Source organism: Alligator mississippiensis, chromosome 1, assembly GCF_030867095.1.
Source record: "Alligator mississippiensis isolate rAllMis1 chromosome 1, rAllMis1, whole genome shotgun sequence".
Lineage (NCBI taxonomy): Eukaryota > Metazoa > Chordata > Crocodylia > Alligatoridae > Alligator > Alligator mississippiensis.
The window spans coordinates 292,316,625-292,333,521 of NC_081824.1; the positions used below are offsets into that span (position 1 = coordinate 292,316,625).

The 16,897-nt window shown below is 39.9% G+C and overlaps 1 protein-coding gene across 3 annotated transcripts in view; it reads right to left on the minus strand.

Moving 5' to 3' along the window:
• Positions 1-4,184: 4,184 nt before the first annotated feature.
• Positions 4,185-16,897, minus strand: part of CRYZL1 (crystallin zeta like 1) — a 32,388-nt gene continuing 19,675 nt past the window's right edge. For all 3 annotated transcript variants that reach the window (XM_019476406.2, XM_059720725.1, XM_059720724.1), the window contains 5 exons: positions 9,695-9,793; positions 7,984-8,105; positions 7,396-7,501; positions 6,030-6,075; positions 4,185-5,368 (listed from right to left, as the gene is read on the minus strand). In XM_019476406.2, coding sequence (XP_019331951.1) covers positions 5,269-5,368; positions 6,030-6,075; positions 7,396-7,501; positions 7,984-8,105; positions 9,695-9,793 — 473 coding nt within the window. In that variant the 3' untranslated portion in view covers positions 4,185-5,268. The remainder of the gene's footprint in view (positions 5,369-6,029; positions 6,076-7,395; positions 7,502-7,983; positions 8,106-9,694; positions 9,794-16,897) is intronic.

Consider the following 16,897-nt stretch of genomic DNA (forward strand, 5'->3'; position numbering starts at 1 on the left):
ATATTATCTGGTGCCACATTTAAGTCAACTCTGCTGCACATAGGTGTGTACGCTCTGACAGTTAAGTCAACTTTAAAAAGTCGCTTTGCTGTCAGAAAGTCAGTTTGTGTGTATGCACTAATGCCCAGGCACTTCATGCAGGGCAACGGCTGGGCCCTCTGTGAGGGCTGGAGGTCTCCCAGTCTAAGGTTTCAGCCTGAAAGGCTGGATCACCAGGGTTACTGACTCCAGGATTGCCCTAGAGTCCCCAGGAATTAGAGATAAATCTCCAAGAGACTGCTGAGAGTCACCCCACAGATAGACAATAGTCGTTAAATACTCAGTGTTGAATCCAATTTATACAGGAGCCCAATGAGTTTTTAAAATGTAATAGTAATGTGCGTTTGCCTTCCTGACCTAAAGTCTGCACTGTAATGTCATTATATCATGTGATGAAACATCCCAGAATAGAGTCAAACAGGGTTGGCAACCCTCCGGGGCACATGTGCACTAGAGAAGGGCAACCAGGATGTGCAGTGGGACAGAGGGGCTCCCACATGAGCTGAAACTGAACCAGTTAGTTTAGAAAGACACTTGAAGGTGGGACATGAGAACAGTTAACAAAATACTAATGGGGGAAGAGAGTACACGGGGATTTATGATCCGCTCTTTCCCCCCAGACAACAACTAGGAGTCCCAACATGAAACCAGTAGGCAGTCAGTTTAAAACTTAACAGAAAGAAGTTTTTTTTCCCCCCACAGAGTATATCATTCAAGTGTGGAGCTCTGTGCCACCAGCTGTGCTGGAAGCCTGCAGTTTAGCCAGATTCAAACAGGGCTTGGACCAATGGCTGAAGGAAAGGGGCATGGGCTGCTACTGAGCATGGGAGTGAGGGGTTCAGCCTCTGAATCAGAGCTTCTAGACCTTAAATGCTAGAGGCTGCAAGTGAGAGGAACCATGGGGAAAAAAACCCTGTTCCTACCATCCAGTAAATGGCAACTCTTATGGTCTTAAGCAAGAAACTTCTTTATACCATAAAAGCCAGTGAACAGCCTGAGCTTGAAAAGTGATGGTACAGCCACAACTGTGCCAGAGACAAGTATGTCTTAGGGTGAGATCCTTTAGTGGACCAACTCTGTACCTGGGATAACAGGCATGTTTTTGAATGCAAAGCACTTTTCCTCATGTCTCATTGGGAAGCTTGTCTAATATTCTCCCAAGTACAAGCTTTCCATTGAGACCTGAGGAAGAATGCCTGGCATTCAAAAGCTTGTCCAGTTGTTATCCCAGCTATAGCATTGGTCCAATAAAAGATCTCACCCTAAGAAATCCTTGCCTCCTCTATTCCACCCAAAAAGAGCTGCAAACCTGGATTCTGCCACGCAAGCTGGGATCTTGGGGGATTTTAGCTATGCCTGCCCCCTGGTACATACACCCAGAGATGCACCTCATACTTCCCCCACGTTTATACCTGAGCCACTCAGCATATAGCACAGCCAGATTTGCACCTCCTTTACTCATTAGTTTTCCTCTAAAAACTAATCAGCAAAGGGGGTCATTTCAAATTATTTTTCTTGAAAAGTATTTCCCTTTATAATCTGGAATTTTAAACTAGCAATAATTTCTATGTACAGTGATACTTTTCTACCAGAAGGGAGTGCTCTAGGACCGGTGTTCAGACCCTGGGAGAAAAAGGTCCCTAAGTGTGCGCCATGGAATCCTCTTCTTCAGAACAGCACAGGCAACTTTTGTAAGTAATGTCAAACATGTCATTTTTTTACAAACTCATTCGAGAGAGTCTAAGAAATGCTCAAAACAGGATGGGAAAAAAAAAGACTAGAGGGCACAATGAAGGTCTTCAGAAGGAAAATTCCAGCCAGACAGAACAGCAGGAAAGTAGCAGTTGCCAAAAATAGCTCACAAAGGTGAGAAGGACCACTAAGGCTGTTCCTATGGGTATCATTAAATGCAAAACAATCTGAGAAGTAAATAACGCTCCACTCAGCTAATATCTAGATCAGTGGTTCTCAACGTTTTTTATGCCAGGACCCATCTGCAAACATTAAAGGCCAGTGCTGACCCAGTGACCCTCACTCCTGATCCCCTGGCCCCAGCCCCACAGTGTGAGGCAGGGGGAAGGTATGGGAGTCATGGGGGTCCCCAAGCAGCCCCTTGCAAGTTGGAACTCTGACAGCCCGCAAGGGAAAAGCCAGAGTTTCCCACATTTTCTCTATTTTTAAAGTTTGTTCACGACCCTTTTATATGTTCTCATGACCCACAGGTTAAGAAACACTGATCTAGAATATACTAGTATCTATATGTTCATGTATGTAAGAAGACAAAGTTCATACCCTCTAATTTTAATATCCTACATAATTTTTTTGGTACGTGAGGTTTTCCCTCTACCTTTGACTACATACAAGGGAATGTTTCCAATTGACAGCTCACTCATGGCTGAGAAAAAAATGGGTATGAGTAGTAGAGAAAACAATTATTTGAAGAGTTATCAAAGTCATTAATTATAATCTATTTATACATTAGCCTTCCAGATTTATTAAAGTGGCACATGCTAAAGGGAGCAGAAGTTTCATGTGAAGAAGACAGAGAAGTGCCCTTTCACACCCAAGTCTTTTTTTACAATATTACATTTCTCTTAATTACTCTAGGACAAGCAGCTACTCCACTCTAGTAGGAATGGCAGAAGTGTTGTATTGACAAGAAGTAGTCATTAACCATGAGACAGCTCAAATTATTTTTATGTCTCTCTGGATAATTCCACGAGGCCAAGCATATGGATTTCCTATCTAAAGTTACTAGAGGGATATGCAAGAATAGCTATAAGACCTTGCTAACAGTCTGAGAGCAGAAAGCAATCAAAACAGTCTCCTCAGGAAATAAATGTTTGGAGGCCTAATCAAGGCCTCTTGCAATGGGTTTTGAGTTCATACCTGGCAATGTTACTGACATAAGAAGCTCAGAATAGGCTGAGGAATCCAAGCAGGACCCTTCAACTTCCTCTAGAGGCAGATACTCCCTGAAGGCAAGATTAGACACCAAGGTGGTAAAGCACTTTAAGAGTTGCACCTTAATGGTGCCTATACACTGGCAGGGAGGCTGCTCTGACAGGCTGTAAGTCTAGTGCATTGGAGCGTGGCAATTACTGTGCTCCAGCAGCATCCTGCGTCTCATGTGTGTCCCCACATTTCCAAATGGTGGCAGAGGTATTTTATCTAAAGCTCATTGAACAGAGACGCTGATGCATGAGATGTTCCAGGCACTTTAGAGCCTGCCACTTATTACTGAGACTCTTGCTCATGCATACGCACCCTTAAGCTGCAACTCTACCTTATCTTCAGTGTGGCTTTATGCCAAGATTAAAAAAAAAAAAAAAAAAAAGGGATCTTAAATTAGTCCCTTTACTTCCAAAGGGCTTTGCCACCTTGATTTCTAATCTTGCCTTCAGGGAATATCTGCCTGTATAGAAAGTTGAAGGATCCTGCTTGGATTCCTCACCCTGTTTTGAGACTTTTATGTCAGTAAGATTGCTTTAATTAAAGCACCTCCCACCCCACTCCTGGAGCATGTGTATAAATACCCTAGCAGTAAATTAGGTATGCCTAAACTTTCATGAAAAACATCCTACTTAAGACCATACTAACAACTTCAGACTAATTTAAAAATGTAAACAGGAGTTTATAAAACTCAACAGATAAAATAAATTAGATTAATTTCTTAACTAATTCAGCTGAAAAAGAAACCAAGAGATGGTTAGGTTAGGGGTATTCCACCTGTAGCTTATTGAATACATGTTTCCTGCAACTGTTGTTATCTGCAAGCAAAGGTGAAGAAGGGGTTACAGTAAAATTAGACAGACAAGGAGCTGTAAGCATCACAAATCTTCTCTTTCCAATTGTGTTAGTGACTTATTTTTCCTTGTTTTGTTAAACCTGATCTAGATTAGTATCTATACTTATTTCTATTCCCACTCTTTTTCTGCTTTTCTATTTGCAAATGCCAAATTGGGGCATAACCAGGAGGAAAATATCATAATAAACACAGCTGGACAGATCATGGGTTTAGGACCCATTTCAAATGGAGAATCAATTTCTTGATGTAGTTTTAAAGGTTTTGTATGTTAAAGTGCTTATTCGTAAGCCTGAATTGCATCACAAAAGCAGTAAAATAAGACCTCCTCACACAGCAATAAACAAGATTGCTTTATATTCTTATAAACCTGCATTATGTGATTTACTAAGGATACACTATAATTCCAGTGCATGGAAGGAAAAATATTCACCAAGGTTTTGTTACATAGATTTGATCCTGAGTCTTATACAGATATCAAAGTTGTTACAGTGGTTCAAAGTGCTGGTGCACAGAAATCTGAGTCATCCTTACCAACAAATGGTACCTAGATTAATAGAACAGCATGCTGCAGATCTCAAACAGTAAGAAGTGGGAGGCCATCAGCCATAGGAAAGGAGAGAAGTAGGTTTCTTCCTAGAGGATGGGGAATAGTTGAAATTAAAGCATAGAGATGAAAGGTTGTGAGAGGACAGAGGGTGTTTGAGAAAGTGTCAGTGGTTGAAAACTAGTTTACATTTCCTAGCCTTTTAATAATATAAAAGTTATACGTTATGTACAGTAAAGTGCATTGAACCATGAAAAAGGCTCAGATAAGCTTCCATCCACATTTATGTTCTAATTTTATGTAAGTATATAAGAAGTTTGATGGTGCTGATTTTACAAGTCATAGGTGGTAAATTCACTTCTTGAAGGGATGATAAGTCTTTACAAAACAAAATTTTACATTGTGTCAAGCACATGCCTACCCTGAGAACCCCTTGCCTATTTTGCTGGTTTATGACTACATTTTCATTTCCCTCTGTCCATTTAAAACAGATTAAAGACCTGGAGAGGCTACATATAGCACTGAAGACTAAATGCTTTCAAATGCAAAAATGTAAACCCATTGAAAAAAACCCCCCAGAAATATTTTTTCCTCTAATCTTTCAGATAAAGATGTTAACTAATTAGTTGGGAGGAGGGTGACAGGGTGGAGGTATCTCTTTAAAGTTACCGATGGAACATTCTATTGGATATAATCCAGGGAAACATAAATCTCAACACCAGCAATTTCACAGATCATTTATCCTGAAATACAAAGGATCCTTGAATGCAAGTTACAGAGCTATTTGAAAACTAGTTAGTTGCACATTACTTTACTTCTCAAATATATTACATAGCTCCAATGTCCTTCACTGTCTTGGAAACCAGGAAATTGTGCTTTAGAACTGGATGACTTGTCTTTTTCTTGCTTGATTCTTCTGAACCATTTCCATAGAAACTTTGGCTTCATACAATGGGACTGGTTCATCCAGCTGAGGCCTAGAAAGGAGACATCTGTCAGAAGCGTCTGGTGTACATACTCAGATCAATAAAACCATTCCAGGACTAGTGTTATAGACTTTACTTTATACAATGTAAACTTTACTCCTTGAACAAAGTGAAAAGTTCTATAGCTCTGCTAGGATCCCTAGAAAAGAGGCAAAGGTCTAAAGCAAACAGGAAACAGAAGTTTAATTAAGACATCCTTTTGGAAAAAGAAATCCTTTTTGATGGATGGGAGTGCTAAACTTCCCACCCCATGTATGAGAATCTCTCATTTTGTGCTTTTGTGGCAGCTTCAAATTCTACAAAAACTGTCATTCTTCTGAAAGAGAAAAACCTCAAAGACCTGTCTTTCTTTACAGCCAATACCACTTTCTCAATTACATATGCTATGTAATGAGTTCTTTCCATAGGAAAAGAAAGGGCTGCGTTTGAGGGACTTCCTGGTTCTCAGTACATAAACAAGGAATTGGAATAGGAATAGGACACAAACCATCTTTTTGGTCAACCTGCCTCATTACCACTCAGACAACAGTAACAAGTTTTATATACAGCAAACTCTCATTATATAGTGCTGAGATTCTGCCAAACAGGTATTTCTAATCACACTGTTTCTTTTCATTGTATTATACTGTATGCCACTGTTCTGTTGTCTTACCTGAACACATTACTAGATAACTTCTCCATTATATCTTCTAAGATACGTATCTGAGGGGTTTGTCAAGGTGATAACACATACCCACAAGGCTCTAAGGCCAAGTTCTCCATGCACCTGTATCTGTGCAGCTTTGCCAAGCTCAGGGCCTAAAAATAAGATGATTTAAAAACTGGAAGCGGAGCTCATCTGAGTTTTACCTTCATGTCAACAGGAAAAAGAAGGTTTTAGTTGTTAGCATTTTATCAGTCATGAAAAAATTAAGTTAGGTTAATTCAATTTTAAGGGAAATGTATTAGCTAGTTCAAAGAAGCTATTTCAATCTGCTCTCCATATGGTCTCTTCTGTTATTTATGTAAAATAGTTAAGCAGCACAAATACTGTAACACAGGTATATGCAATGTGTGAATTCAAGGTGAGGTTACTCTGTTTAACCATCTGATGATATCCAACATGCTAAAATATATGTTTTCTGGTTAAAACTTCAGGGGTGACAAAAGAAATTCTATTTGTCTAGATAGCTTATTACAAGCCACAATTAGAAACTGTACTTTTCAGACTGACTCTTTAAAAAAAAAAAAAAAAAAAAAAAAAAAAATCAGGAAAACTAATTCAGTTATACTAAACACAAATGTCAAAGAATAATCTTTAAGAAGCAGTTTTGTGATTACTTGCTTCCCTCCCCACACTTCCTTGGTCTGCTCGACTTTAGCTAAACTATCGTGCAATTTAGTGGAAAAGGGAGGAGGAACTTCCCTTTCCCAAAGAGTGTTAATACAGTTAGCACTTTTCTAGAAGGCAGTGACTTAGTCTTTACTTTCCTATGCTTTTCTGCTGAACTGCGAAAATGATTCAGCAGATCTCATGATCTGCAGTGCAGTACAGAAACAGGGAGGGTTATGACAACCAAAATTGAGCAGTGGCTCATCTGTTCAAGATGACCCACTGCCAAGGACTGTTATGTTACTAAGCAGCTCAGTGTGTAACCATGCAAGAAAAAGATGCAGACAATATGTATATGGAGTCATTTGTCTGCCCAATATACACACAATTTGCTCAACAAAATACAGATAACAGAATTGGCAAATAAGGAATGTTGTCTTACAGTACAGTCCTTATGAAGATAAAAATATAACCAAAAGTTAAGATTTTTTTTTACATCAATATATATGCAGATGGAATCCAAATAAATACCTGGTTTAAACAATAAGCAGGTGACATTCAATTTCAATAAATGTATAAAGAAATTATATTTTAAGTAGTGTTAAATTTTAGGTTTCTGATTTAGTGTTTTGATAGATCAGAGTCTATGCTAGTAATTTTCAAGCAGGTTACTGGGTGATGGTTAATATCACTTTTAAAAGGATATAAAGATACTTTCCTTGCTGTACAGTTGACAAATTCCAAACTTCATCGTTCAGAAAAGAGACTGTTGCTCCTTTAAGGAACAGGCAATTGCTGTCTGGAGGGTCCAACTTATATAAAATAATAAAAGTACCATTATGCTACATTTTCCAAAAACTGGCTAGTTAATTTATCAGTAAAAGATGAAAAACCCTTCCAACCACATCACAAATTAGCCAATCCAAAACAGTTAAAATACATTTTTTAAAAATAGTACTTGTATAACTGGAAAAAGTTCTAGTACTCCAAGCCCAACAGAATTCACCTTTACAAAATGAGACAGCAAACTATGCTATGACAGTCATTTCTTTTCTACTCAACCACTTTTTATAAAATTAATCTTCTATCTTATATAAAGGAAACAAAAAGACTATTATTAATGTTTTCACAAGATAAGTGTTTCCTGCTGCTTTGGAAATAAATATCAAGGTTTTTGTATGAATCAAGCTGATATTTAACAGTGGGAAACCATTAAGCTGTGAGAGTGCTCCATGGACTTCTGTCCTAAAATAACTGCTGTGGTTAATGCTAACTTGCAGAATGTATGCCTTGCCTGGAGATTTCTTTCTGTAGTTATCCAGTGTCCTCCAACACCAAGAAGTGTAATGATATCATGCTTATGTGGCAGAAGTTGCGATTTTAAGTTTGACTCATCTTCTTTGCTGTATAACCTCACTAAAAAAATATGAAAGTTATGGTCAATTCATAACTTAATTATAAAAAATTAGTATTCAGCACAAAGCATCCATAAGAAGAAAAATGTTTTGTATACATTAAACTAAAACAGTATTTTTCCCTGAAGAGCACTAAAAACTATATAGCCAGGGAACATTTATAAGTTCCTTCTTTTTAATACTGTACTTTTAGGAATCAACCTTAAACTGATTCTAAAGCTATTTAAAATGGAGTAAATATTACTTTTAAGGTGTATTTATTTGTAAAAGTGTGCAATTTAATAAAACCAAATATTGATACCTGGTAATGTAGCAATGAATAGTTACACCTGAATGTGTCTTTAATGGAAATAACTACAAAAAACAGAGTACCTATGAAATTGTGTGTGCGTGTGTACATGCGCACACGCATACATGCACACTAAAAGAAGTCTCAGAGGAAGTTATTCCAAAAGGTCCTACAATTTCAGTTAAAAATAAAAATAATAATATAACAAGTATTCTCAGCTAATTTATTCACTTTCGCTCTGGTTCTGAGTACTCACAGAAGACGCTGGACTGACAGCACTGGAGATTTGTGTCCCTTGGTTTACCCATTAAACCAATGGGGGCCAACCTTTTTTGGCTGGAATGACACAAATGAGCCCCAAGTGCCTCACCTATCCCTTTCCCAATCTGCTGTTTAGCTTTCTGTTCTGTGCCCCCTGCCTGATCTGATGCTCTGCTTTCTGCTCCCTGCCCTGTCTGCCATGGTGCTGCCTGGCCCCTCCCCAACCTGCTGTGTGTCACGCGGAGGCTGCCTGTGCCACCTGTGCATTGGTGGGCCACCCCTGCATTAAACTATGAGAACATAAACAGTGATAAGGACAGACTTTGCAACTGACAGCTTTTCTGTTATTTCAACCTGAAACAAATTATATGATGAAGAATTTGGGAGATTAATTTTTCAGAATACAGGACTAGACAGGATCTTGTGGGTTATCAAGTCCAGTCCCTGGTTACAGTAGACAACCATGTCACATCACTACATTGCTAAACACATTAACCTTCTATCCCCCCAGAAGTTACAGCGTTTGCTCCCACTGGTTCTGCTGGAAGGTAGTTCCAAATGTCACTTTTGATAGTTTGAAATATTCTTTTAAATTTCTAGTCTGGGCTTTCAACAATTTGTTCTTGTCCCAACACTGTCCTTTTGCATAAGTAGTGCTTTATTTTAACAACAGAAAAATACATGTTGAATTTAATTGAAGAGCTGTACAATGTCCACAGAAAATAATTTGTGGAGCAAGCAGCTAATTACCTTTATTTAAAAAGCAATCCATTTACTAAAATGACTGCTACACAACTAGTACTAATCTGTGAAACATTCAACATTATCTAGCCATACCGGTTTGCTTTCCCTTGAGTGACATGACTACAAATATTTAAGATGGTTCATCCAGTGGTGGTATACATGTATACAACAGGGGAACAGACAACCAACCTGTTAATCTGTTTGGTAGCTCTGATTTCAAAGAGGCATGTCACAATATATTAACAATAGAAATATTTAATACTGTTCAATAGAGAAATTTTCCAACAGTTACACACCTCCAGCATCTAGGACAATATCTACTCCCAGGCCACCTGTTTCCTCCAAACAGCTTTCTGCAACATCAGTCTTTCCATTTGAAACATCAATCACTCGAGCTGGACAGGACAAGGTATTTGGTCAGTTACAGTAAAGCTTAGATTAAAAGCAGAACACATGCAGACTAAGTTTCTATTCTTAGGAAATAAAACTGCAACAAAGAAAAAAACAGTAGTTTCTATTCTTCAATTACTTAAAATTGATGACTGAATTTTCAGAAAATTAGACATGATACTTAACACAACATAAAAATGAAACGTACAGCAGTGTTTGGCAGTATAACAACAATATACTGTTAGTAAGTAGTAAACTATATTGGCATTCCAGTAGGCTAACTAAAATCTTCATTACTAGCAACGTTCGAAAGCAAAAGCAAGTAACTCGAAGTTCTGGAGTAATTAGTTAAATTATATTATGTTCTTGTAGCTCTGTTACTACTGCTAATCAAGATGCAATACATTCTAACACGGCTGCACCACTAAACTGTTTTATTCCTTTGCCAATGCTTTTCATTCTATGGTACTGGTTTCTTTTATCTAAATAATACAGTGATAACTAGAGATCTGGGTTTTCTGTTTGCCGTACAAAAACAGAGGTTTCTCCTTTAAAAGGAGAAAAATGTGGAAAATCATGGGTTTGCCCTTGCAGGCTGGCCGAGTGGGATGCAGGGAATGCTACATACACATGTGTGCACGCATACATGCATGTTGCTAGCAATATAGCCAGACAGGGGTGGAGAGCAGCTCCCCCAGCAGCCTGCAGGCAAGTCTATAGTGGGGAGCACAGGCAATGCGTGGGGGTGCAGATTGAGATGGCTACAGTGAGGGTGGGGTGGAGCAGGGATGGTGGCTGGGTGTGTTGCCCAGGTGGGGTAGTGTCTGGGTCCAAAGGCCAGGGTGGGAATGTGCAGCCATGGGGCCTGGCTGGGGAGCAGGATGGAGCTACGGGGGTCTTAACCAGGGGGGTGGTGGATGTGCTGGCTCCCTGCCACTGTGCACACTCCCAGGGAGTGCCCTTCCCCATTTATGCTTGGGTGGGGAAGGATGTGGGCTGCAGACTGCAGGGCTCAGGGCTCTCCGCCCTCTCCCTGGGGGCCTCCTCAGCCTAGCAGGTGGGATCCAGTGTGTGAGGGTAGAGCAGGTTGGCGAGACTCAGTGCTGCTGATGCTACTGGGAGTCCCACGCCAACTGTGCTGCCACGGCAATGCACTGCTGCCTGCCCAGCAGCAGCAGGGGCAGTTGTGCAGAGTTGTGTGCTCTGCAGCAGTGGCACCAAGTCTTGCTGCCCTGCTCCACCCTTCCATGCTGGGTCCTGCCCACTGGGCTGTGGAGGCCCCCCAAAGGGAGGGCAGCAGGGTGGGGAGCCCTGCAGCGGGCAGCCCACATCCTCCCCAGCCTGCCATGGGCTCTGCTCTGGCTTTGCCATCCACTGAGCTGGGGAGAGTGGGGCCAGGGCTCCACGCTCTGTTCCCTAGCTCCAGCTGCCGCATCCTCCTGCATACAGCAGTTAGGACTTGGGCACTGCTGACGCCTGTCATGACCCAAAGGTCTGATTTTTGTGTGTGCTTCGGCACTAGAATTATCCCCGTGGGATTACAGCTTCATTGCATGGTGGAGTTCTGCTGCACAGAGAACCCGCGTGCAAGGGAGAGAGTTCCCGCCACTTTGCAGCTGTCTTTGCAGGGTGCATTTCCCTTTGCAACACAGAAATGCACGGTGCAAAGAGTTCCCGCTCTTCGAATGTAAATTTGTGTCCTGCTATTGGCTAGTGCTAAATTATTCCCACGTGGCCGCTAGCGATTGGCCTGCTAGCCGTATAAGAGGCTTGAGCAGTTTCCGCCCAAGCCGAAGAGGACTCCACATCCATCTCGTGGGGACTCTGGGTGCGCGGCAGGGTCATAGAAGCCCTGTGTGTTACTCAGAGGAGTTTGGCAGCCTGATCCACCGCCCACCTCTTCCCGTCTTCGAGCAGTAACTTTCTATAAGACGTATCAACGAGTTTTCTATTTTGAGGCGTGCTTGTCCTGGACATCCGGAGTTCTGTCTGCGTGGAGCCTAGCAAACTCCACGTGATTGTTCGTGTTTTCTGTTTGTAACCGCAACCCAAGCAAGTTTTCAGCCTGCACCACAACCATCTCGGTGTAAGTAAACAATCTTAAAATCAACCGTTAAGTGTCTGTGCCTAATTCTAGCTTGGCGCCTGCCCTCTCTGACCCGGCATGCCCGGGCTGCCAGCCACAGCCTGCGTGCAGCGCGACAAAGGGCCTGGGTTTGCGCCCGGCCCGCACAACGCCCATGAAGGAGGGAGTGGGCAGCATACAGCTGCCAGGTCCTATAGCCCTGGCAACTGGGGGCCCTCTCTGGCAGAGATGGGGGGAGGGGAAGGGAGGGGGGCAGGGGGCTGCAGGCCAGGAGGCTGTGTGTTGGAAGAGAGGGGCACTACCAGGCCTGGGAGGGTGTGGGCCACCAAAAGGTCTGGGGAGGGGGTGTGGCTTGGGAGTGAAAGGCAATGGCATGTCCAGGGCACCAGCACATCAGGGTTGCTCAGTGCCACAAAGCAGTAGGGCGACTACTGCAACTGGATAGGTGTCCTGGTGAGTGAAAGGGGCAGGGGAGCTCTGATTTTCTATGATAAAAAACCCAAAAAGCAAACACCAAAATATAAGGTATTCAGAATTTATTTTATTATAATGATTGAGGCACGAGTAGGCTTCCAAATTGCTTAAAAACTGTAAATATATCAATAAAACATTGTGTTCAATTGATACCTATATAATGGTGCTTCATTTTAATTGAGAAAAAATAAGGATTTTGGGTCTTTTAATCAGATAATTTTGGATTTTTATCAGACCATTTGGGATTTTTAAAACATGGAAAACCAGGATCCCTGGTGATAATAATGCTACTTACTTCACAGAGGTGCTGTATGGATTAATATAGTCATTTTTACTTTTAACCTGTTAAGTCCTATATATGCTATTATATAATTTTGCGTTATAGGCTCCCAAAACTTTCTTGAACTATAAGTTGTCGTTAAGGTTTCCCTTATGTTGCACTAGCTATACAGTAAAGATATCAGGAACTTCCAGGATAAGGAAGTAGCAAACCTCCTCCAGCTTGCAGAATAAAGTAGACAAATTGTCTATAAGCCTCAGGAATAAAGTTTTTGCCCTTTAATATCACCATAACTGAAACCACAAGGCAAATTAGAAGCATATATACAAAACGTAAGAGACTAAAATTAAATGTGCAAACTGGATTTACCTACTAAAGGCTGCCTCGTACCTTTTTGAAATTAAGAAAGGAAAAAAGAAAGGGGAGAGAAGGATGTATGAATGAGGGCAATTCAAAGAATTACCAAATCAAAACAAAAGCAAACTTTTATTTATGCATTTTTCTTAAGAATTGATGTCTATTCAAATTCTTAAATAAGGACAAATCTTCCGGTAGTTTGAAAGCACAGTGGTGTTTAAAATTCTCTAGTTAATAGTTAATATCTAGTCATATTTCCTGCATGCAGAAGGGATGCCCAAGTGTCACATCTCAGTGGGATGCACCTTGGGTGTTCTCTTCTTACTGTCTTTGATCAATCAGTAAAAATCATACCATGACAAAAAGAGCAATTCAAGATGGTATTAAAATTACAAGTGTAAATTATGGCAGACAAGGTTCTTTGGGTGAATCTGATATCTTTTATTAGACCGACTTAAATAGTTGGAAAACAATTATTAAGCAAGCTTTCGGGTTCAAAAACCCTTTGTCAAGCTAAGGAAGTTCCTGCAGAAACTTGGGTTGGAGTTTCTGCAGAAACTTCCTTAGCCTGACAAAGGGTTTTTGAACCTGAAAGCTTACTTAATAATTGTTTTCCAGCTATTTAAGTTGGTCTAATAAAAGATATCAGATTCACCCAAAGAACCTTGTCTGCCTATGTCCTTAGACCAACATGACTACAACCTACACACAAGTGTAAATTATGGAATAAATATGTTTCAAAGTTATTTGAAGTCAGTATTACAAAGTGGGTAATTGGTACGTAACTGTTGTAGTGAGAGGCGATAGGCTAGTTATTTGGAAACTCTTTCTTCATCATAGTTGATGTGGTGCTATGTTTAACAAACACTTAGAATTTGGCAACATGAGTCAATGTGACCCCTTCCTAGTTTAAATGGCATTAGTCACAATACTGTTTCAGCATGCTTTTTGTTAACAAGGTGCTGCGACAGTTTCCTAGTCGGTGAAGACTGTACTTGAGTATGTACTGTTATGATCTTGTAAAATGATTTCTCCTTTGTCCTCTAAACGTTAGAACAAACTTCTCATAAAACCATTTTTAACATGGTTCATCCTTCTCTTCTTTGACCAGAAAAATTATATTAACAGGCCATTAATTATTTGTGCCAAGGAGACTGAAATGACTAACAATCCATGAGCAATTCATTATCAGTAGCTAGCCATTTTCAAATTTTTCATGATATGGATGTTGTATGCTTTGACATGTCAATGAAGATACGCATTACAAAAATCCAGAGTGCAAACTGGGAGCATGTGGCTTGCTATGAGAACTGCATGATTATATGGATAAATGTTTAATGTAAAATTTTGTAGTAAGAACTGCATGATTGTGATAAAGTAAAATCAGTCAGTTTTTTTCATTTGTATTCATTGCTAGTAAAATACAATTCTGGAAAATGGAACACTAGATCATCTAATGTCTTGTTGAACGAAAAAAAGTGAAAAAGTATCCACTGCTTTTGGAAGCAAGATCCACTGGGTTTTCATATGTGCATAAATGTAGGTGTGACTAATTACACTTTAATAGATTACAAATTGGCCAAAGGTATTTGTCCACATATCAACAAGGAGCAATATGGTGCAATGACTAAGGGAATCAGTGACACGTTTGACTAGTGACTAATTAACCAGATTTCCTTAGCACTGTTTTCAGCTAGTACTCTTTTTGGGTACTACATGAAGTTTTTTAGTTTCTTCCTTGTCTTTATAATCTGTCCCTATTCCAAAGTTTGAGAACTAGAATAACCAAGTTCAATACACTTTTCTCTGTTCTGCTGTTGATTTTAGTCCATTGACTTCTAAAGATATAGAAGTTACAGATATAGATAGATATAAATATTTGCAATCTTTGAAATAGAGAGGCCATTCTTTTGTTGGAATGGGAAAAAGATATTTATATATTTAAAAAAACTGTAAAATGAAGACAAGTTGGTGCTGAAAAAAACATACCAGTAAGCAACAAAAGAATGGCTTCTTTATTTCAAAGATTGCAAATTTAGAATGTTTTTAATCAGGCAGTCCAATCAAATTTGGCAGGTTTGCCATAAGCCTCTATCCAACAGCAGCTGACATGTGTTACATTCACATTATATTAGAACATACAAGGTCAGCGCTGTATATGTATTTTATAGGACTGGATAATAATAAACACAACCAATAGTGCCATGACTTAAGAAAACTGCAGGTTTATTTTATTTTTTTAAATAAGTAGACCAGTATGTTCTAATAGCATTAGCAGAACATACACACACAAATACTACAATGACAATTTACAATATATTTGAAAGTTAGTTCCTTTTTCACGTACCTGGTAAACACAATTTTGTACTACCTTATGACAGGAGGCATCAAAAACAGTTAAACACTCTGAGGGCAGGAAAACATTCTGCTCTGTTTAAGATGCTTGTGATAGTATCTACTATTACAGAAAAACAGAATACTAAAGATAAGAGAACAAGGACAGAAGAAAATGCATTGTTTACTACTTTTTCCTCAAGGTATGAGGGGATAGCAGCAACCAGAAGTCTGCACATTTATTTTGTTAATGCTTTGAAATCATTTTCACCTGCACAAAAAAATTTCCAGGTCCCTGTTAAAGAATGTAGCCAAGGTCAACAAACATTAAAAATTAGAGGGTTTTTTTAAACTTTTGCACAGCATCCTCTGCATAGCAACCTATTTCCTCTCACATTACCAACACTCCAACCCAAATTCCACCTGGTAGCCTGGGAGCAAAGCAACCACCAGCATAGCAATCGTGTGAATGTGCAATCATGGTGTGCACATACACACTGTTTTTGCTGTGCTCGTACTGACAGCTCTTTCTTGCGAGGCCAAAGGGAATTAAAATTGACAAGAATCCTGGTCTTTGAGCATCTCAAAGAACAGTTATTTATTAATTTCTTTCCCCTGCCAGCTCTACAATTCTAAAGCCAGCAGGGAGAATACAAGGACAATGCTATGTGCACCTGCATGTCAGCAATGTTTGCTGTTAGTGGGTCACCCAGACCAACAGCTGGGATTTTAAAACTGCTGTAACCCTCCTTTTGGAAAACCAAGATGGAAAAAATAATGCTAACTTAGAAAACAATAAAGCAAAGTTGGGGGGGGGGGGTAGATTCAGACAGTTAACCTCAACTTAATCCCTTTATTAAGATCTCATCTTGACACACATGTATCATTTCTATTACTACATCAATCAATATGTGCAGTGATTATTACATTGTTTTCTTTATAAATATGCCATTGAAACAGATTTTATAACAGCCAACATTTATGCAATTATTTTAATTGCAACAGAAATATACCTAACTAAAGGAGTCACATAAGTTGTTGGTTTTTTGTTTTGTTTTGTTTTAAGTATTCTTAACAAATGGAGTTATTTTGGTAGCTGTGGTGGTGACTTGAGAAAGAAGAATAATCAGACTCAAGATTTATCTTTATGATCCTTCCCTATGAAGTGAATGATGGCAACAGTTTTGGATTTATCATACGCACCATTCTCCTCAGATTGAAGATTGTCTGTATAAAGAAACACTTTATTTCTTTCCTTTGGATGTATTAGAATTAGAAAAATACAGATGACTGCAAAAGTTTTATGCAGAGAGGTAGTTAGCCATGTTACTCTGAAGTCAGGCAGAAGGCAGGGTAGATTTGCACTTCATAGGCCAAACCAGAGATGTGTAAGCTTTCATATGCAGCAGCTAACTTCATCAGATGCTATTAGAGCTGAAGGTGGGGCTGGGGACCTGCACCCATATGCATGGGGCAGCTGGGCTGGGGGGAATATCCATGTCTGGTGCAAAGGGAGGGGAGAGGAAGTGCCCACTTGCCTGGTGCAGCATGGTGGGGGGGATGGCAGTACCCTACTCG